This window comes from Dermacentor variabilis, chromosome 2 (assembly GCF_050947875.1).
Source record: "Dermacentor variabilis isolate Ectoservices chromosome 2, ASM5094787v1, whole genome shotgun sequence".
Classification (NCBI taxonomy): domain Eukaryota; kingdom Metazoa; phylum Arthropoda; class Arachnida; order Ixodida; family Ixodidae; genus Dermacentor; species Dermacentor variabilis.
The window spans coordinates 206,601,701-206,625,126 of record NC_134569.1 but is presented as its reverse complement, the minus strand read 5'-3'; the positions used below and the strand labels follow the sequence as shown (position 1 = coordinate 206,625,126).

The following is a 23,426-nucleotide window of genomic DNA, read 5'->3' as shown; positions in this document are numbered from 1 at the left end:
ATTTTCGAAAAGCACTCCTGCGTTAACAGAGCCCTTGAAACGCAAGGACCTGGAGGCGCGTGCTATACAAAAACTACTATCACAGGGGCAGCCTCTGGAGAGAAGATGCGCTACGAAATTATTGGGCTAGCAACAAGCAAGACCACTTCGATGAAGAAACCTAGGACAGCTTTCGTGTTAAAAAGCGGTTCTTCACCAAGAAACATAGCGGGATGGAGAGGGTCACAATAGCGGTATGCTAGAGGAAAATGTTTCTCTCTCTGTCGGCTTCCCGACACTTCACGACGACGTGGAGTGCGGTGAGCGTCTCATCATATCTACCGCAAGTTGGATGCTCATTACCAGTCAATAGAAAACTGTGAGTACCATATGCGTGTCCTACTTTGAGACGACAGAGTAGGATATCAGTTCGTCGTGTTTTCGTAGCAGAGGGCCAGAAACCTAACTGGGGCCTAATCAAGCGGAGCCTATTATTTGTTTCGGAGTCCCACAAGTATTGCCAGTGGCTTTGCAGTTTTGTTCGCAAAAAGGCTTGAGATCTGTGACAGGAATAGCAACGGTAGAATTAATAGCTTGCGATGTAATTGATGTGGCCATTTGCTCTGTTAGCACATTACCCTCGATACACCTACGGCTAGGAACCCACCATATTGTCACATGCCTAGTAGATGAATAAATATTGCACATGTATGATTAAAGCTCAATTAAAACAGGAATTTTGTCTTTACTTAAGGACATTAGTGATTTTACGTCACTTAAGGAGTCCGAGAATATTATTGCCTTCTCTAGTTTTAATTTATGTATTTAACCGCCGACAGTACTGCATGCGTTTCTGCAGTAAAGATACTTGTACGAGGTTTCAGTACGTCTGATTGAGAGAAAGAAGGAGCAACAGCCACGTAAGATACGCAAGTACGCGACTTTGATACGTCAGTGTAGAATTCAGAGCAATAGTACTTCGATGGGATTTCATGGAAATTCATTCGAATTTCGAGATCTGGCGCGTACTTTCCAACTTTTGCTAAAGGTATATCACATTCTTTCAGCCGCCACTCCCAAGGTGGTAGCAGCTTAGCTGGAAGTACTAAGCCATGTTCCAGGAGTGGGGCAATCATTTCAACGCTAAGATGCCTCACATGCAGTGAAAAAGGCTGTCTCGCAGAGGGCCGATTCTGGGAATGTATCATCATCATCATCATCATCATCAGCCTAGTTACGCCCACTGCAGGGCAAAGGCCTCTCCCATACTTCTCCAACTACCCCGGTCATGTACTAATTGTGGCCATGTTGTCCCTGCAAACGTCTTAATGTCATCCGCCCACCTAACTTTCTGCCGCCCCCTGCTACGCATCCCTTCCCTTGGAATCCAGTCCGTAACCCTTAGTGACCATCGGTTATCTTCCCTCCTCATTACATGTCCGGCCCATGCCCATTTCTTTTTCTTGATTTCAACTAAGATGTCGTTTACCCGCGTTTGTTGCCTCACCCAATCTGCTCTTTTCTTATCCCTTAACGTCACACCCATCATTCTTCTTTCCATAGCTCGTTGCGTCGTCCTCAATTTCAGCAGAACCCTTTTCGTAAGTCTCCAGGTTTCTGCCCCATATGTGAGTACTGGTAGCACACAGCTGTTATACACTTTCCTTTTGAGGGATAGTGGCAACCTGCTGTTCATGATTTGAGAATGCCTGCCAAACGCACCCCAGCCCATTCTTATTCTTCTGGTTATTTCAGTCTCATGATCCGGATCCGTGGTCACTACCTGCCCTAAGTAGATGTAGTCCCTTACCCCTTCCAGTGCTTCGCTACCTATCGTAAACTGCTGTTCTCTTCCGAGCCTGTTAAACATTACTTTAGTTTTCTGCAGATTAATTTTCAGACCCACCCTTCTGCTTTGCCTCTCCAGGTCAGTGAGCATGCATTGCAATTGGTCTCCTGAGTTACTAAGCAAGGCAATATCATCAGCGAATCGCAAGTTGCTAAGGTATTCTCCATCAACTTTTATCCCCAATTCTTCCCACTCCAGGCCTCTGAATACCTCCTGTAAACATGCTGTGAATAGCATTGGAGATATCGTATCTCCCTGTCTGACGCCTTTCTTTATAGGGATTTTGTTGCTTTCTTTGTGGAGGACTACGGTGGCTGTGGAGCCGCTATAGATATCTTCCAGTATCTTTACATATGGCTCATCTACACCCTGATTCCGTAATGCCTCAATGACTGCTGAGGTTTCGACTGAATCAAACGCTTTCTCGTAATCAATGAAAGCTATATATAACGGTTGGTTATATTCTGCACATTTCTCTATCACTTGATTGATAGTGTGAATATGGTCTATTGTTGAGTAGCCTTTACGGAATCCTGCCTGGTCCTTTGGTTGACAGAAGTCTAAGGTGTTCCTGATTCTATTTGCGATTACCTTAGTAAATACTTTGTAGGCAACGGACAGTAAGCTGATCGGTCTATAATTTTTCAAGTCTTTGGCGTCCCCTTTCTTATGGATTAGGATTATGTTAGCGTTCTTCCAAGATTCCGGTACGCTCGAGGTTATGAGGCATTGCGTATACAGGATGGCCAGTTTCTCTAGAACAATCTGACCACCATCCTTCAACAAATCTGCTGTTACCTGATCCTCCCCGGCTGCCTTCCCCCTTTGCATAGCTCCTAAGGCTTTCTTTACTTCTTCTGGCGTTACCTGTGGGATTTCGAATTCCTCTAGGCTATTCTCTCTTCCACTATCGTCGTGGGTGCCACTGGTACTGTATAAATCTCTATAGAACTCCTCAGCCACTTGAACTATCTCATCCATATTAGTAACAATATTGCCGGCTTTGTCTCTTAACGCACACATCTGATTCTTGCCTATTCCTAGTTTCTTCTTCACTGTTTTTAGGCTTCCTCCGTTCCTGAGAGCCTGTTCAATTCTATCCATATTATAGTTCCTGATGTCCGCTGTCTTACGCTTGTTGATTAACTTAGAAAGTTCTACCAGTTCTATTCTAGCTGTAGGGTTAGAGGCTTTCATACATTGGCGTTTCTTGATCAGATCTTTCGTCTCCTGCGATAGCTTACTGGTTTCCTGTCTAACGGAGTTACCACCGACTTCTATTACGCACTCCTTAATGGTTCCCATGAGATAGTCGTTCATTGCTTCAACACTAAGGTCCTCTTCCTGAGTTAAAGCCGAATACCTGTTCTGTAGCTTGATCCGGAATTTCTCTAGTTTCCCTCTTACCGCTAATTCATTGATTGGCTTCTTGTGTACCAGTTTCTTCCGTTCCCTCCTCAAGTCTAGGCTAATTCGAGTTCTTACCATCCTATGGTCACTGCAGCGTACCTTGCCGAGTACGTCTACATCTTGTATGATGCCAGGGTTCGCGCAGAGTATGAAGTCGATTTCATTTCTAGTCTCACCATTCGGGCTCCTCCACGTCCACTTTCGACTAACCCGCTTGCGGAAAAAGGTGTTCATTATCCGCATATTATTCTGTTCTGCAAACTCTACTAATAATTCTCCTCTGCTATTCCTAGAGCCTATGCCATATTCCCCCACTGACTTGTCTCCAGCCTGCTTCTTGCCTACCCTGGCATTGAAGTCGCCCATCAGTATAGTGTATTTTGTTTTGACTTTACCCATCGCCGATTCCACGTCTTCATAAAAGCTTTCGACTTCCTGGTCATCATGACTGCATGTAGGGGCATAGACTTGTACTACCTTCAATTTGTACCTCTTATTAAGTTTCACAACAAGACCTGCCACCCTCTCGTTAATGCTATAGAATTCCTGTATGTTACCAGCTATTTCCTTATTAATCAGGAATCCGACTCCTAGTTCTCGCCTCTCCGCTAAGCCCCGGTAACACAGTACATGCCCGCTTTTTAGCACTGTATATGCTTCTTTTGTCCTCCTAACCTCACTGAGCCCTATTATATCCCATTTACTACCCTCTAATTCCTGCAATAATACTGCTAGACTCGCCTCACTAGATAGCGTTCTAACGTTAAACGTTGCCAGGTTCAGATTCCAATGGCGGCCTGTCCGGAGCCAGGTATTCTTAGCACCCTCTGCAGCGTTACAGATCTGACCGCCGCCGTGGTCAGTTGCTTCGCGGCTGCTGGGGACTGAGGGCCGGGGTTCGATTGTTGTATTCATATAGGAGGTTGTGGCCAAGTACTGCACCAGGGTGGCCAATCCTGCTTTGGTGAGAGAGTGCGTTACCGGTTCTGGTCACCGGGATCAGGCCGCACTCCAGGCCTGTTTGTGCAATTTCTCAACACACGGTTTTTTTTTCTTTTTTTTTTCTTTTTGTATTTCCCGGAGGAGAATTGCGCGGCACCGGGATTTGAATCACGGTCCTCTTGCACTGGAGACGGATACTCTACCGTCCCCGCAGGAGTTAAATTAAAAATTGAATAGTGCACGTCAAATTGTTAACGGTTTTAGAACACGGAGGTTCATGATTATAGTACACTTTGAGGAACTATGGGAAGCTGATGTATCATCTTTTGAGATGGAGTGACCACTCATTCTATTCTACGTATAAGCCTTCAATAGGGCTCATTCTGAAAGCACCGGTGGCGAGGCGGATACCCAGATGGTGAACGGAATCTAGCATCTGTAGCGAAAATTGAATAGTGCACGTCAAATTGTTAACGGTTTTAGAACACGGAGGTTCATGATTATAGTACACTTTGAGGAACTATGGGAAGCTGATGTATCATCTCTTGAGATGGAGTGACCACTCATTCTATTCTACGTATAAGCCTTCAATAGGGCTCATTCTGAAAGCACCGGTGGCGAGGCGGATACCCAGATGGTGAACGGAATCTAGCATCTGTAGCGCGCTTGGTTCAGCAGAGTGATATACTGCAGCACCATAGTCCAATCATGATTTTATGAGGCTTTTGTAAAGGTTCATTAAGAACTTCCTTTCACTACTCCATGTTGTATGGAATAGAATTTTGAGTAAATTCACTGTCGTTACACATTTCGCTTTGCGATATTTTATGTGTGAAATGAAAGTCGTGAGTCATGTATATATGCAGAAATTTGTGCTTTTTGTTGACAGGTATTCGTTTCCCACATAGTACTACAGAATGATCTGGAAACAGGCTTCTTTTTGTTCTAAAATGAACACAAGAACTTTTGTGGAGGGTAACTTTAAATTCGTTTTTGTCTGCCCACTCAGACACCTTCTTCAAGCCCCGTTGTACCTTTCTCTCGCACACTGCGAGGTTACATGATTTGAGGCCTATTTGAATCTCGTCCACGTAGACGGAATAAAAATGGCCGGTGGTAATGAAGCATGGAGTATGGTCATGTTAACGATAAAGAGTGTGCAGCTGAGCACTCCTCCCTAAGATACACCAGTTTCCTGTATAAATGGGCTGACGATACACTGCCGATTTTGATGGGGAAGGTACGATTAGACCGACAGCTTTCTGTTAGGTTTAGCATGTTTCTACGAATGTCCATTCCTTACAACTCTCGCGAGATTCCGTGAATTTCGGGTGTTTTGGCCCGGTCAAACCGATTAGATCGCCCAAATTTTTGTGGGAATCGACGCCGGAAGCGAAGCGGACCACGAGGACACCAAATTCAAGCCGGTACGTCCAAAATTTTTGGATTTACCGGACTTTGAATTTTCCGAGTGGCCGACCAGGCGCTAAGCCTAACGAGGCCTAGCACGAGTACGGGGCTTCGAGGTCTTCCCCCGGCTTCGGCCAGCGGCGAGGCGGACCCAGAGCGATGGCCCGACACGACATCCCGAGCTACGACCACCTCACGATATCACGACTACTGACCACCACCACCGAGGCGCAAGATTTCATGGAACAAGACCCGCACGAAGCCGTCGTCGCCGCACCGTCGACGGCGGTAGGCCTACCCCGAGGAGGAGGCCCCCGACCGACCCCAGGCAGCACTCCAGCGACAACGTCGGCCCCCGCGTCGGCGTCAAACCCGCCAGTAAGCCATTTAATTCGAGATCCGGACCCGGAATGGGAAATCGCCATGTCTAGTCGGCAAAAGAGACGCCAGCGCGGAGGCCAGGTTTTAGCGGGAACGCCGCATGGCAACATCGAATCACAGAACGCCGCCATGATGTCAGGCGCCGCGCCAGCTTCGCCCGGCGAAGGAGTGAGAGGAGGAGCGCCGCCGCCGAGGAGGAGGCTGCCGCCGCTCCCGCGCGAAGATTTAAAGATCGTCCTGAGGCCGAAGGGACTCGCAGTCAGGGACTTGCACACGCACCAAGTGGCGCGGGCGGTGGTGGCAGCCACCGGCCAGGGCTGTAAGGCGGGAGACTTTATAGTCCGGCTGCGCAATGGCTCCAATATCATAATCATCAGTACCAACGACGAAGAAGCGGCCCAGAAAATCAGACGGATCACTGAGCTGACTTTTGGCGGGAAGAGCTACGCAATGAACAGCCACGTCGCGGCGCCCGAGGGGACGCTGCGCGGAGTCATCCACGGCGTCGACCCGGGGACTCCGGCCGAAGAACTGAAGGCGAACCTCCGCGTCCGCACCCAAGGAGTAAAGGTCCTGGCAGCCAGAATGCTCGGGCGATCCAGCACCGCCGTCGTCACTTTCGACGGCCCACGTCTCCCCAAGCAAGTCATATATTACGGCGGGGAGATGTGGTGCTACGCGTATCGCCCGACGCGGCAAGTCTGCTACGCCTGCGGTCAGCAAGGACACCGGACAGACGTCTGCCCGAGCCCGGAGTCCAAGACCTGCCGGCAGTGCGGCAGCCAGAATCCAGTCGAAGGCCACGAGTGCACACCCAAGTGCCTGCTGTGCGGGGGCGACCACGCGGCCGGCACCAAGGACTGCAAGATGAGACTCAAGACGGCGAGCGAGCTGCGGTGGGGCAAGCCGCCACAGCCGCAGCAGCAGCGCCGCAGCCGCAGCAAGAGCCACGGCGGCGGCGGAGCCAGACGTCCACGGTGGTTCTCGGACGAGGGTGACGAGAGCCAGCAGAGGGGGCGGAGCCGTAGCCGGAGCCGAGACCGGGACGGGTCCTGGCCACCCCCACCTCCGAAGGGCCAGCAGCCAAAGAAGCAGCAGCAACAGAAGCAAGGAGGAGTTAAGGTAAGCTGGGGAGCCGGCCCTCCCATCACGCTTTTTCCAGATGCTCCGCACTCAAACCCAAACACAGATAATACCAAGGACAAAATAATTGAGGAACTAAGGAAAGAAAACCAACACTTAAGGAGACAAATTAATGACATAATTAAAGAACTACAAGAGATTAGACGGCTAGGTTTCGTCTCGCCGCCCTCGTACTCCTCGCCTATTAGGGTAGCTTCGCCACCGAAGACCCCTAGCCCCGTTCAACAGGTGACCGGAGAACTAAGCTTTAATGATAAGCTAGAGAGCTTTATGCAAAGTATGCAGCAAATGCAACAAGAAACACAGAAACAGATGAAGGATATGCAGAAGGAACTGCAGAATACCCAACAAAAGATGGCCCTCCAGGAGCAGGGATTCCGAAACTACATTAAGAACCAGAACACTCAAAAGATAATAGACTCTAGAGAAAGACTCTTTAACGAGCGCCGTTTTGGCGGTAGCACAGAAACCCTAGGAGCGACTAACCCATCGACCTCAACAACATGGCAGGAAACAACCAATTAGAGATTTGGCAGTGGAACTGCAGGGGCTACAAGCGCAAGCAAGGGCTCCTGCAGCAACTCATTTATCACAGAGGAACCGCGCCAGACTTGATACTACTACAGGAAACCTTTAGCACTCCGGCACTTAGGGGCTACACGTGCCTGGAGAAAGGGAATACCGCGACACTCATCAGTAACAAAATCGTCACCATAGATCACGACGAGATTAAGGATACAAATATCGAGCACGTGATAACGGAGATTATTCCTAAAAAGAAAAGCAAATCGAAGAGCACTTTCGTAATTAACGTATACAGCTCGCCCAAACAAAGGGATGGGGACTTTCTAAAACTTTTTGCCGAAGCCAAGAGGCTAGCGGGACACAACAGCCTAGTGATAGCGGGAGATTTCAACGCTAAGAGCCCCCTGTGGGGTTACGCCAAAGAGGATAAGAAAGGGAGGGCGATTAGCACGGCCGCGGAAAATGCGGGATGCGAGCTCCTAACCGACGAGGCCCAGCCTACCAGAATGGGTAACAGCGTCAGTGTAGACACGTGCCCCGACCTCACGTTTGTCAAGAACGCCAAGAACGCGGAATGGGAGAACCTGCTGGAAAACCTGGGCAGCGACCACCACGTCCTCCGCCTAGTACTCGAGGCGGAAAACACGAAGAGAAAGATCGGCTCGACCAGACTGACGGACTGGGACGCCTTCAGAAGACACTGCAGAGAACTGGGCGGCGACATCACTTCCCCGGAAGAATGGAGCCAACAGTTGAAGCAAATCCAGGAGCTCTACACCCGCGAGGTGGACAGAACAGAACAGGCACCGGAGGTGGACAAGCGGCTGCTGGGGCTATGGGAAGCACGCCGCGGCCTCACCAAGCGCTGGAAGAAGCAGAGATTGAACAAGAAGCTAAAGAAGAAGATTGCGGAGATCACCAAGAAGGCCGAGGAGTACGCGACGCAACTGGCCAGACAGGGGTGGCAGCAATTCACCGACTCGCTAAACGGCAGCCTCAGCACGGCCAGGACGTGGCAGATACTCCGAGGCCTACTGGACCCCAGCAAGAGCAAGCGAGAGAGCAGCAACTCGATCCAGAGGCTGATCCACCTATTCCAAGGCACCGACGAGCAGCTGCTCGAGGAGGTCCGCAAGAAATGCTACGGAACGGGAGAGCCGGAGGGATACCGCGGTGAGTACCGAGGCGAAGACAACCCGGACATGGACCGACCCATCTCGAGGGAGGAGGTCGTCGAGGTCATCAGATCGGCCACCAAGAACACGGCGGCGGGAGCGGACAGAGTCCGGAACTCCCTCATACGCAACCTGAGCGACGTAGCGATAGACCAGCTCGTCAAGTACCTAAACACGCTGTGGCAAGAAGGGAAAGTTCCGGCGGAGTGGAAGCACGCCATCGTCGTAATGATCCCCAAGCCCGGAAAGAAAATCCAGATTGAGAACCTGAGGCCCATCTCGCTGACGTCGTGCCTAGGAAAACTCTACGAGAAAATCGTCACCAAGCGCATCCAGCGGCACCTAGAAAACGGGAGATACTATCCAAACTCGATGTTTGGGTTCAGGGCCAACCTGTCGACGCAAGACGTTCTGCTGCAGCTCGAGAAGGAAGTCCTGACTACAATGCCGAGAAAGGGCGAAAACGTCGTCGTGGCCCTCGACGTCAAAGGGGCCTTTGACAACGTCAGCCACGAGGCCATCATGGAGGGCCTCAACAATACAAACTGCGGCAGGAAGACCCACGACTACGTCAGGGACTTCCTCTCGGGCAGAACGGCGACGGTCGGCCTGGGCGAGCTGAGGAGCGGTATCTTTGCAACGCCTAGCAGAGGTACGCCCCAAGGCTCGGTAATCTCGCCCGTACTGTTTAACGTGGCGATGCTGGGCCTAGCGCAGAGACTCGAAAAGATCCAGGGAATCCGGCACGCGATGTATGCGGACGACATCACGGTCTGGACCACCTGCGGAACCTTGGAAGAAAAGCGAGCGGCGCTGCAAGATGCAGCCAAGTGCGTCGAAGACTACGTGAAGGAGAGGGGCCTCAGGTGCTCCACCGAAAAGTCCGAACTGCTAAGAGTCGGCAGACATCCCACCAAGGCGAAACTGGAGGTCAGCCTCGAAGGACAACTCATCCCCGAACGCAACATGATACGCGTCCTCGGCATGTGGCTGCAAGGCAGCAGAAAGTGCAACCACACCATCGGCCTCCTCAAGAAGTCGACCGAGAACGTGAGCAGAATGATAAGCAGGGTCTCCCAGAAGAGGCACGGCATGAGAGAAGAAGACACTCTCAAGCTCGTCAACAGCCTGATCGTCAGCAGAGTCATGTACTCGCTACCCTACCAAGTGAGGACTAAAACGACCAACGAAGAGATTGAAGTCGTCCTGAGGAAAGCCTACAAGACGGCGCTGCACCTGCCGAGAAACACCTCCAACGAAAAGCTGATGCAACTAGGGGTGAGCAACACCTTCGTCGAAATGGCGGAAGCACAGCGGAAAGCGCAAATGAGAAGACTAACGGGGACCTACACGGGGCGAAACCTGATCGGTAGGCTGGGCTTCGAAATAGGAGACGTCGACCGGTACGAGGACGTACCGGCGGGAATTAGGAAAACCTTTAATGTGAAGCCTATACCGAAGAACATGGATCCCAGGCTCCACGAAGGCAGAAGGAAAGCTAGGGCCGAATACATAGAAAAGACAGTGGCTAGAGAAGAGAACACTCTCTTCACGGACGCGAGCATAAGTTTAATAGGAAGCGAGGCTAAGGCCATCGCGGTAGTAATGAACAAGGAGGAAAAGCTTGTCTCGTGCGTCTCGGCCGAGATACGGAGCGTAGCTGAAGCCGAGGAAATCGCCGTGGCGCTGGCGGCGATGCAAGGATATAGGGAGAATAAATCGCTAAATATTCTCACAGACTCAAAAGAGACTTGTCGCAACTACATGAGGGGCAGAATATGCAAAACTGCCCTTAGGATCCTCAGAGGGGGTAACCCCTCGGAGGAGGCGAAAATCAAACACAATCTGATCTGGATACCTGGACACGAGGGCATAAGGGGTAACGAGGCGGCGGACGGTCTAGCTCGAGCTAATAGATTCCGGGCTGGGCAGCAGCAGGAGTACCGCGCTAGTTACGCCGGGATCCTCAGTGACAGTTATTCGGAATTACTGCAACACTACAGGGGGACTAGATTCAAGTACCCACCGCCCCATAAAGCGCTGACGAAGGAGGAAGCAACGGGCTGGCGTAGGCTCCAGACAAACACCTTCCCCAACCTTTTCATATTCAACAAGATGTTCCCAACGCAGTATAGGGACACCTGCCCCTGGTGCGGGGCTACACCCACACTCTATCACATAACTTGGGAGTGCGAACGAAACGACGCATTCCGCGATCATAAACCCCCGAGTGCGGAGCATTGGGAGAGCCGGCTCGTCAGCTGCGAACTCGCCGTCCAAAGAAGGATGGTGGAGCACGCTAGGGACGCGGCCAAACTCAGTGGAGCCCTGGACTGAGGGACCACCCGTGCTGAAGAGGCTTCCCTTCGACGAGAAGGCAGCGTGCAGAAGAGAAGACCTCGATCCGCGAGAATTCCATTTTATAATTCAATAAATGTTTTTCTCTCTCTCTCTTATTTACAAACGCGTCACGGTTAATTCCTTCAATGCGCAGATGATCAGTTGTGGACCACCTTTCTCTGAAACCACACTGATAGGGATCAAGCATTTTGTTCAGTTCAAGGACATGTATGAGACTGCAATTCATCATTTTTTCAAAGCGCTTACACAGGCAACTTGTAAGAGCTATCGGGCGATAACTTGTCGCCAAGAAAGGGTGTTTACACTGCTTCAAAACAGGGACCCCTATCGCTTCTTTCCATGTGGATGGAAAGTATCCGGCAGCACAAATAGTGTTGAATAGTGCGAGTAGTGTAGCTTGTGTGTCAGCGCATAAGTTTTTGATCATGTCATACATGACTCTGTCAGGCCCCGGTGTAGTGCTCTTGCATGATATCAAGGCAGCTCTCAACTCGGCAGTACTGAATGGCCGGTTATACGGTTCGCTCTGTCTGCATTTACGTACGAATGGCTTAAGTTTTTCTATTTGTTTGTGTTTAAGAAAGGATTGAGAATAATGGATTGAGCTCGACACCCGCTCAGAGTGCTCCCCAAGAGAGTCTGCCTGGTCTTGCAACGAATTTCCTTTGTCGTTCACCAGAGGCAACGGATGGATTTGTTGTCCTTGTAGCTTTCTGAAGGCATTCCACATTTCTGCCTCCTGCGTGTATGAATTAATGCCGGAGAGGAACCTCACCCAGCTTTCTCTCTTTGCCTGACGTCGTGTCTGCCTTCCCTGTGATTTAATTTTTTTAAATGAATTAAATTTTCTGCATTTAGTGACCTACGCAATACGCCCCAAGCCTTATTCTGCCCCTTTCGCGCCTCTTCACAGTCTTCGTTACACAAGGGAACACGTCTTGTAAGTGAACCACCATTCGTTTGCGGGACAAGCTTTCCGTTTGCATGAATAATGAAAGCGGTAAAATGTGCAACAGCATCATCTGTACTAAAATCGTTCATAAATTCGCGCACTAAATTATTTGATTCTTTAAAACGCTCCCAGCCAGCGGATGCTAATTTCTATTGAGGAATATAGGGAGGGTTGTCAAGCTGCGTTAATAAGCGTAAAGTTGCAGCGAAGAGGCCACTTCTAAAAAGATTATTGATGAAGTTCCATTCCAGGTGAGGCAGAAGAGAAGCAGAGCCAATTGCTAAATATATCGATAAATACGAGTTATGTTGGACACTGTAATAGGTTGGCTCTTTCTTGTTTAACAGGCAGGCACCACAGGTCAGAAGAAAATTTTCAATGAATCGACCTCTCGCGTCGCATCGCAAGTGTCTCCACATCGTGTTGTGTGCGTAAAAATCACCCACGAGTATGTAGGGGACCCGAAGCTGATTAATGAGGTTATAGAAGTCTGTTTTCCCGAGGTGAATACTTCGGGGTAGATATATGAAACGTACAGTGACGAGTTTACTAAAAAGAATTGCCCGAACAGATACTGCCTCAATAGCCGTCGGAAGAGCAACAGGTCGACAAGCCACAGACTTATCTGCAACTATCGTTACACCACCGGACGACGTGAGAGCGTCGTCTTGGTATTTCCGAAAAATGGCGTATTGCCCGAGAAAGTTTGTGTAGATTTAGGGTGTGTCTCATAAACACACAGCGACCCTGACTTATGTTTTTTGTAGGAGTTCTCAAATATCTTCGAGGTTATGAAGAAGTCCTCTAACATTTATTTGCAGTATTTGTGTCTGCATAATGAAAGAAGTGTTTTTCCTGTGCGTCTAAGAGACGAAGATTAGCTCACGGCGCCCTTTCCAGACGCCATGGCGCGAGACTTTTCTTTTTTAGAGTGGTCGAGAGATTCCCGCCACTCTTTAGGCGCTGGCTGCGTCGTCTGTATAGGTGTTATGTCCATTGCCTTTTTGTGGGCGCTGCACATGCACTTCTGTGAGCGCTGTGTTTGACGTGAAGGCCTCGACACGTCGGACGAGACTTTTGAGGCCACAAACCCGGAGGTCGACGGGCCCTCCTTTACGGACGGCGAAGCAGCGCTGGCTGCTTTCGCCAAAGGGGCTGGTGGCACGGCCGCAGCCGCACTCTTTGTGGGCCGGGTCGATGCCGGAGTCTCCTGCGACGTTACCCTCTTGAGCGCCGCATGAGCATACCTTGCGGTATGGAAAACAGAAACACGTTTTTTGTGCTTTTTGAACTGATATGTTTTGTTTGATTTTCAATGAGATTGCTTCTTTCTCGTTTTTCCAGGTTTCACGGAATCGGGAATATGCGGGGTGGTCGCCTTTGAAGTCTACACAGTGTAGTGTGCCGGAACAACTATCGGAAGTGTGGTCTTTGTGACACTTTGCGCAGTTGAGTTGACCTCAGCAGCTTTGCGAGCCATATCCGTGCTTCTGGCACTTAAAACACCGACGAGGGTTACGAATGTAAGGTAGTATACGAATTTTAGTATAACCTGTCTCGAGGGTTTCTGGTAGCACACTAGAAGCAAATGTAATGATCAAATGTTCTAGCTATTGGAATTTCATTGTTGCTTCGCCTGATTTTTATTCTTTATATCTCAATGACATTCTCGTCTTGTTGGCCTTCCAGTAGTTAGACGTCGGTTAATCTAACAAGTAGACATCTGAGACCACGCCTTGGACTGTGTTCAGGGAACGATGTGGGGTCACTGTTATTGGGATGTCAGCAAAGGCTGTGAGTTTTGTAAGGTTGTCCTGTTGCAGCTGCAGCTTGCTACGAACCTCAAGGAGGAACTCGCCGCTTGCCATCTTGCTAGCTTTATAGTTTGGTCCAATGGTGTCCGTCAGGGAGTTAGATACAAGGAATGGTGACAGAACTCTTATTGGTTCTTCAGGTTTATCGCTGTGGTTAATGTGATATCACGGAAGAGATCCTTTGTGTGGAACTAAAACATCAGGGAGCCTTCAGTGCGTACATGCTTCGCATCGGCACAATCAGGAAGTAAAGGGCACGATGCTCTATGCATGTCATGTGAATTTGATTCGGCACAAATTGCAGCCACCCACCACGGAGCCCAACAAGGGGCCGTTACAAATTGGACAGCGCAATGACTTGGGCATGACAGCCGTGTGTCGATACTCAAGGTTGGATATACCACACCAGGTTAACCCAAGCCCCTGGGGGAGACAGAAAATTGGGAAGAAAGGAGATGACAGGACAGAAAAGGTAAGTTGATAGGAAAACAATAGAGAGGAGAGGGATAGGAAAATGCGACCACTGATTTCTCCCAGGTGGGTCAGTCCTGGGGTGCTGTCTACGTGAAGCCGAGGCCAAAGAGGTGTGTTGCCTCCGCCTAGGGGCTATACAGGTTCAAACACCCGGCATCAGCTCAAACCCCAGGGTCCCTTTTTCCCCGGACATGGCTAAGCCGCGCACGGTTAACCGCGGGAGGCTTGGAAGCCCATGTTCTCGGCTTCGTGGTGTCGCAATACACCAAATGCCTGCTGACGCAGACGTCCCTGCGGGGACAGGCTTGCATAGCTGCACTACTGTAACCGATAAGGCAATTTGCACCGTTCAATGTAGTAACCTGTAAGGATTTTCTGCGGAAGTCCTTAGTGCCAAATTGTCGCTTTTAGACAACGCTTCACGATACACCACGTGCTTTGCGTTTTGTAGCTGACTTGTACAGTAATTGATAGCCGCAACTATAAAGTGACAATAAGCGAAAATATTAGGTAGATCTAGATTAAAAGTCTAGGTTTCCGCAGTAAAGAATTCATAATTTGTGGCGAAAACAGAATTCTTGTAAGTGAAAACATCAAGAATATCGAAAACGGGAGCGGGAACAGCCGTTTCACGGGACATCAGCTCTACCTGCATCACGCGCGCACGCACGCGCGCACGCACGCACGCACGCACGCACACGCGCACACGCGCGCGCACGCACGCACGCACACACACACACACACACACACACACACACACACACACACACACACACACACACACACACACACACACACACACACACACACACACACCAGGGTGTCTACCAAGTTGACATTTCCAAATTCCCTGAGTTTTCGAGGTTTTTCCCGAGTGCCATTGCAAATTTCCTTGAGTGACGCAGAACTATGTTTTATGTCAAGACGGGCTGAAACCATATCGCCCGATGCTGTCACTCTCTAGTAAGCTATAGAAAAAAATTTTAAAAAAACGACTTAATCTAATTTGAATACTAAGGAGTAGTGTTCATGTTATTCAAAAAGAGAATAGAAGGGGGTTAGTAAAATGCATAGCAAATAAAATGTCTTCGAAAGAAATTGCAAATGGAGTCGGGCATTCTCAAATGCGAATAAAAAGGAGATGGATATAGAAGCAAATATTTTCGAATATGAGCTATTTCTATCAACTGATAGCAAGTTCAGTGGTATGAGCCCCGAACTCTGTCACAATTAAGATTCTCTCTCAACAGCTCATAAGTCAACCTCAACTGTCCTGACATACTTTCAGCCCGCGCACGACGCCTGAGTGTTGTGTTTCACTGCTTTAACGAGTTTATTTTGGTTTGGATGAGGGACACTTGCATCTAGGCATTAGCCAAAACTTAATTTTTTGAGCGCAAGCTCCTTCAAAACGGCGGCAGCAAGCTTCCTTTCCTGTTTAATTCTCAATGCGTAGGTCATTTCTGTTCTTGTTTTCCTTCCGCCACTCGTTCGCTCCAAAGACCATTTGAAGCATCTTGGTCAGTTGCACAGTCTACGGCCGATTTTTCGAACTCCCAAGGGCCAGATGAAAAAAATATAAATGCGTGTCATTTAGTGCCTTTAGGGGCTCAAACTGCCACAGGCACGTTCGAAAACGCCCTGAAGGCCTGTCGGTACGCATATTAGGCATATCGGTGCTCGTACTGTGACAGGAAATGCCGGGTGCAGGCGTGTATAATTAAGGAATACATACTGCGTTCCGTGCCAATAGCCCCTTCCCACGCTTGTTATGCCTCACTGCAATACTTTTGCGCATTCTTCACCAAGTAACATTTCTGTACAGAAGCAAAGCTGACTTTCAGGAACCGGCATTATGCAACGCACCATATTTTCCAAGTTTCTAAGTCAATCGCGAGGACCACAAAGGCGGAGTCCGTGCCATTGCTGACAGCAGTTAATTCTTTCAATAAAAAACTCGGCACCTAACGGCGAGAAGCTTCATAGCGAACGTCAAAGCAGCTAGGCCTAGCGTTGCCGCAGTGGCGGCAACGGCTGCCAGCGGATCTGCGTGCGAGAGTGCCGGTTCGAGGTGGCGAAGTAATCAAAATGGCAGCGGTGGTGCCTTTGATTATTGCCGTTTCGGACCTGCGGTCACGGCAAAACGTCCGGAAAATCGGACGGCAAAGAGTTCTTGCGTCAGAAATTTCACACGTTCTGATACGTTGACTCTATGGGGTACATGGCGGTGCCGCGAAGTCGTCCAAATTATCGGGAATCCGGAAAGTCGGTCGTTGACTGTACACTGGCAACTCCTCCAGCCGACGACAGGGCGTCAAAGACGATTCATTACGATTCCTGTCTGTTACTCGAGCCAGCATTACCGCGACTTTCGACCCTTTCAATAAAATTGCCGATAATTTTCCCTGATAGAGGCCCAAATTCCCTGAATTTTCCCTGACTTTTTCCAGACTACTCAAAATCCCTGAGAACTCCCGGTTTTCCTGGTTGGTAGACACCCTGCACACACACACACACCCTGCACACACACACACACACACACACACACACACACACACACACACACACACACACACACACACACACACACACACACACACACACACACACACACACACACACACACACACACGCACGCACGCACACACACACACACACACACACACAACACAAAAGAAACTCGACATCAGCAGCAGCGAGATCCCTGGTGAAAATTTGCTACACGGCAAAGTGATATATCGGTACAGAGAAAAGGATGACAGATTTGTAGACGAATAATTTATTGGCCTAGCTCGAATTAATACTTTCCTTTGATGTCCCTTTAATAATGCATTACGTATACTCAAACTTATGCCCATAAAAAATCTCAGTGCGTTCACTTTAGCTCTCTGTGGCGGGTCATATCTCAGATTTGTAAATCCTGTTGAGGGCAAAAAGAAAAAAAAAACGTTTTTTTGTCGACAGTAAACACGAAGTCGAACAAGGTTACGAACTGAAAACTGGTGAAAGACGAGCCTTCGTTTTCTTTTAAGGCAATTAAAAGCCTTGGCGACTGAATTTTCTTCTTTTTTTTCGCGCGAGCAGTAAACAGTGCATTGATTAGCGCACAGACGACTCTTCTGTTTGAATTCAACTGAATGGGCGTCGAATTCTGCAGTTTTCGCCATGTACTACGTGCAACCTTACCGAGCATTGGGGACGAAATTCCAGTTTGGGTCTGCCCACTTGGATGCGACCAAGGCACTGAGTTTGAGGAAATACTGGAGAGACTGGTTCATAGCTGGTACTTCCGTCTCAATCTGGGGCGATAGAAAATAGAAATGAAATGTGACGGTAATACTTACCCTCGAAAAGTACGAATTTTGTTTCTTACATGCAACTTATCTCGCTGTACTAGTACTGCTGCAGAAAGGCAATTGTTTTCAGGCGTTAACGTGAAACGAATTACGCGCTACATTTCTCGTTCCTGCGTATTAAAACATCAACATACATGAAAACAATCTCAGGGTACCGCATTAATGGCGCAAGACCCTTAGATTTGAAGCTTTACCCCGTCTTGAAGCTCGACGAAGTCACATTCAGAACTATATCGCTTATTTTCATCATGCGCTAACATTCAAGAATATCTCTTCAGTTCCAGCATTCGCTCCTTATCATTAAAGCAGTGAGAGACTCTTGTAGCCACTATCTACTCGTTTATGCAGTGTGTCGATTATAATTACTGATAACCGGTGCTATCCCCCAATTAAAGTTTGATGGCCATTGTGTAAAACGAACTCATTAGCGGTCTTCGTACTAGGTCGCATACTTTTAAGATGCAACTATGCAGATGTTCTGCTCTCGAGTTGACTCACGATTCCCTTCAAATTGTATTCGCGCTCATTTCTGACGAATTCGAAGTTATAAGACATCTTCAAGTAAATTAATCAAAAGGGTGAAAGCTTATGCATACCTTGCTGACCAAGTCAGGTAATAAAGAGTTCGACGAGAATCGAGCGGGAAACAAAAACAGCATTCTCACTTGTTCGAGCTGTTAGGAGAAATTAGTTCGTAACGTGAATGAGACGGGCAGACTAGTATACACGGCTATTACTGACAAATTATGAAAGCAATATCCACTGTTGAAATCTGCTGAAGCACATGTATTTTCTTTATTAGTACAAGCATAGCCAGCTATAGTACCTACTAACAATTTCAAGCTAATAACAAAAGAAGACATCTGCTGATTCAAACCATGTCTCGTGAAACTGTCGCAGACAAGTGTCCTTAAAAGCGGGTTCACAATTTTGTGTTTGAGGGCTAGAGTTGAACGTGTAACTTCGCTTTTCTTTTCATGCCGCATAAGCTGAAGATTGCTTGACGTACGGACTTTAGAACTGCAACCTGTTTCGTGTTTTTTTTATTTTACGGTGGCACTTTTCCAAATCTCTAAACTGTTCCGGATTGCTCACAAATTCGTAAGATTTCTTTTTGCTGACGGTTTTCCTTACCACCTCCACGAAAAAAAAAATACACATATGAGAACACAAAGGATCGCACATACTTGGCATTCAAGCACACAATGACCTTCAGAATGGGTACAAATGAAGGACCTTACATTTTTTTTTTAAATATCAGAACATGCGAAATGCTGTCAATACAAGCTTTGTGCAGGCATGTGTTCGGTGCCTCGCGTCAGGTGTTCCTGCGGCAATGCAAGCAGGTTTTGGTTTGTACACGTTACATGCGAAATTGCGTGAAAATATTTGGTGTGTCACAAGGACGACGCAATTTATTGCTATGTAATGAGTGAATTCCTTGGGGGACAACTAAAGTTCGCTTGTAAATGTGGCGTGCGCTAAGAACCACGTGATATTAGCTTTAAGGAAGAAGGAAAAGGACGGCACGAGTACGCGTTCCATGTAAATATGTTGAAGGGACAGTAAATAAAAAAATATTCCAGCGGCATTAGCAAATTACTCTTCTACCATAACAACAACAACAAAAAAAAAACACTCTCGCACGGAGCAGAGGCTTAACAAGCCAGAAGAGGTGCAATAAATGACAGACGGCTGGCGACGCCACCTTGAAATTTCCGCATATGTTCGCTGTGACATCATGCGTTTTGACGGTGTCTGCTCTGGCGCACTTCATTCTTTTATCGCTAAAGACGGGATACATTGTCCTCTAAAGGAGGCAAGAACCGAACCCTAGCGATTTTCGGGAGGTTCTAATGCGCCAGGACGGCCCGAACAGGATAAAGCGCGTTGAGATCAATTCGCCACACTGATGTCACGTCGCTATAGGGCTTCGGCGGTAAATTAATATAACAGAACTCTGTCGTTTTCTCTTTTAATATTCAACTCAGTGCAACGAAAGGAAACTGATTCAACGCTTCACTTCGTCGGCTCCTCTCCAAATAAGTTTAAGACTCCTCGGTTCGCTGCCCCTTTCCACTAATATATTGCCACTACCGTGCTCGAATTAAAATCGGCGAACATTGCACATGCATGCGAATATACAGAAGCACGGCTCCACTGCGATAAGTTGCGTTAACGAAATAGAAATACACGTGCGCGGTCTTTTTTTTTTTTTTTCACCTGCTCTGAGACGATGTACTTGGTCCAGTTGTCGAAACGCTGAATGTGGGAAAACTCGTCGATGAACGCGGACCGCAGTTCTTCTGCCATAATGTATGCCTAGCCCATGAACAGAGCAAAACAAACTAAAATGAGCTGATTGGAATCTTCACTACAAGAGCAGCGCTGTTAAACATGCATCAAGGGGTAAAAGCACCAAGGACAATTCAACGCACGTGAAATCAATCATCCTAAGGAGCACACTCTGATTACAAAGTTTGCGACCCTGGCTTCATTATGCATTTTACTATATATATATATATATATATATATAGTTCCGCCATCACTATCATTCGACGGATATCCTTCAATAGTGGCAGAGAACATAAGCTCCGATGGGCTATATAGCACAGTTCATCTGGTATAAAAAATACTCTTTCCACAAGTCTATCTATCACCTGTCATCAGCGTGATCATATAATTCTCTCTGGCACCTCTACAGTAGAGTAAAATTGCTCATGACACGGTGTTTCACGCATATTCCCGCGAGATAGCCAGTGAATTACCCCATAAATACAGACTATAAGACTAACTATAGAGGAACAAGCCATATAAGTGTTATGCAGATTTTTTTTCTATATGAGTTTTCTCCTAGGCACCTAACTATTCTACACAATAATATCGCCGATGATCAGCCCGCATTCAAATTCGGAGCGTCGAAAATATTGAAAAGTCAGTGTATATACTCTGAACTACAGAGACAAAATTAGAAAACACACAATGGCATTTGCACTTCGTCTATATCGCATCGGAATGCGATGAATTGTGATTTAGCCAGAGATTAGACACTTGAAGCTGCAGGCGTATTACCTTGAAGAATGTGCGTACCACGTCCGCGATTCTGATAGCATCACCTATGTAGGTGCCTTGTTTTCTACTTTGTTTTCATCAAGTAAAAAAGTTTCCTGGTTCAACATTTTAAAGCAACGCATGAGCTATGAAGGACGCAACAGCGAATAGCTTCGGATTCACTTTGGGACACACGCGAATTCCTTCATTGTACGCCGTCAGTCTTACATTTTGCTACTATTGAAATACGGGTGTGTCATGACAGGTAATCGAGCCCGCGATCTCATGCTTTATCGGTAAATGCTGTGGCTACTGATCCACCTATGCGCATGTTATTATGGAAGGCCTGATTATATTATTTTTTGCGAAAGCGTCAAATGTCCCATTAAGCGAAAAAGCCGGCGTCTGGCGTCTGCAGCAGTGAAAGGACAGGTAACTTATCACTGGCTGCAACGTAACGTCACGAGCGCGCCTCGACGGGATTGCCATTGGCTGCGACGCCACGTCACAAGCACGCCTTGACGTAGCTGAGCGGGCGAAAGGATGCGCCTGCTGAAACACTAGAGCGCCAGGTGTTGCGTGAGGGGAGAGGGCGGCGCCACGTCACCCTCGCACTAGGAAGACTGTGCTCTCCGCGCAAGCTGTCGCCTCAGAAAGGCTGGCCAACGTTTCGATAGAAGGACCTATCTTCGTCAAAGCCGGCCTCGTCATTCTAAGGGTTAGTGCAGTGACGTCACGTGCGTTTGTTGTTGTTGGTGTTTGGTTATAAAGGGAGGGACTTCATAGGTAATGAGCGCTGTCGCCTGACGTCTTTCCCAAGACGAGGGGACAAGAGCGGGAGAGTGGGAAGGCGGGGAGAAAAGAAAGAAAAAGAGGGGACACCCCTTTTCAGGGGAGGGGACACGGGGGGGGGACACCAAGAGGAAAAAAGGGAGAAATAACAAGAAAAAAAGAGAAGGGGGAATGGGAGGGCGTTGGAGAAACGAGAGGTTAGGGAGCATTCAGCGGTGTAATTGGCGCCATGTTTTTGTGGCATTAGACGAGCTGGTCAGGCGGTCAGTGCGCGAGTAACACAAAAGAGCACCCCCCCGCCCCCCCCCCCCCAAAAAAAAAGAATCACGAGTTGAAAGAGTGACTTGAGAAGCATAGCAGCAATGCGTCGAGTAATGTTGTAGTAGTTAAGATGGCGACAAGGAGTCTGGAAGGCAGCGGCAATGTCTTTCAAGGGACGTTAGCTCCAGTAATTCAACGTAGGTGTCGTTACGGGGCTATACAGAAATGGCGATACTTTGTGTGGCTGAGGCGCCGAAAAAGGTATACTGACGTCTGGGACTTCGGAATGTGTTGGCGAGGGTGTTACAAAAACGTAATAAAAACAGACAAAAAAGAAAAGTGAGGGGTAAACGAAACCGGAATAACAAATAGGCCAGTGATGTGCGCAGAAGCGAGCGGGGGCAGGTGTACATTGGAAAAGGGGGTCGTAGAGTTTATATAAACGTAAAAACATGACAGTGTATATTAAATTGAGCAGTAGACAGGAAGAAATGTTCGAAATGGAGGAATAGGTGAGGTTAAGAATTAAGGTTAGCTGTTGGCATAATGTGTTTTGTATCTTGGGTGATGATATGAAAATTTCAAATTTAAGTTACCGATTTGAAGGATTCTAAGTTGCCACGTGCCAAATTAATTGCCGTCGGGTCTAGGCAATTAAACTTGCGTATGAGGTATGATTCCGTATATTTCCTTGCGCGAGATGAACGGAAATTTGTTTGTAGAAGGTAGAACCTTGCTTTGCCAAATATATGACCATGTCCATTAAAGTGGCTGGCTACTGCTTTATGAATTGTTTTTTGTGTCCCCGCGGTGACCGTTGAGTCTTGTATGAAATTGTTGTCCAGTCTCACCTATGTATTGTTTGCTACAAGCGGCACATTCTAGACAGCACACTACGTTGCTTGATGTGCAGGTGCAAGCCGACGTTACTTTGTGTGCGTAATTCGACGCTGTACCTTCTACTGTAGTAGAAGATTGAATATGTTTGCATGTAGAGCACCTGGGGCGGCCACACGGATCGGTTCCCAACTTCGACTTTGTTCTTAGTTGGTCATGCACAAGAATATCTTTAAAGTTTGTGTTGCGTCTGTAGGCTACTCTGGGTGGGTCGGGAAAAATCTTAAGTTTCTGGTTGTTGGTGAGAATTGGGTAGTATTTACTGAGGACGTTATTCATGTTTGGGAGTGCGTTTGAGAATTTAGTAGTAAGAAGAGGCGTTGTTGTTGCGATCCTCGGGCGGTGCTTGAGGACCTCGGCTCGACCTCGGCTCAAACAAAACAAACACCGCCCACTAATCCACCAAACTAATGCACTCATGAAGCACAATGAGGAGATTAACAAGCTCAACTCCTTAATTTTCAACTTAGAACACTTCCACAGGAACGTTGACACGATGCACCATGCAGAAATACGCGAAGCACTGCACGAACACCTAGCATGGGACGGTTTCCACTCAAACCCCAGAGGAATAAAGCTAGTTTCCAAACACATCAAATCCTTTATTAAGGACAAGTACAGAAAAACACTCTTTAAGTACACCTCAAATACTAC

The 23,426-nt window shown here is 48.0% G+C and overlaps 1 protein-coding gene across 1 annotated transcript in view; it reads right to left on the bottom strand.

Annotated features, from left to right (window-relative positions):
• Window positions 1-23,426, bottom strand: part of LOC142570647 (neprilysin-1-like) — a 116,253-nt gene that overhangs the window by 27,908 nt on the left and 64,919 nt on the right. Inside the window, exons 12-14 of the mRNA XM_075679008.1 lie at window positions 19,995-20,093; window positions 18,368-18,445; window positions 17,602-17,714 (exon numbers count right to left, since the gene is read on the bottom strand). Coding sequence (XP_075535123.1) covers window positions 17,602-17,714; window positions 18,368-18,445; window positions 19,995-20,093 — 290 coding nt within the window. The remainder of the gene's footprint in view (window positions 1-17,601; window positions 17,715-18,367; window positions 18,446-19,994; window positions 20,094-23,426) is intronic.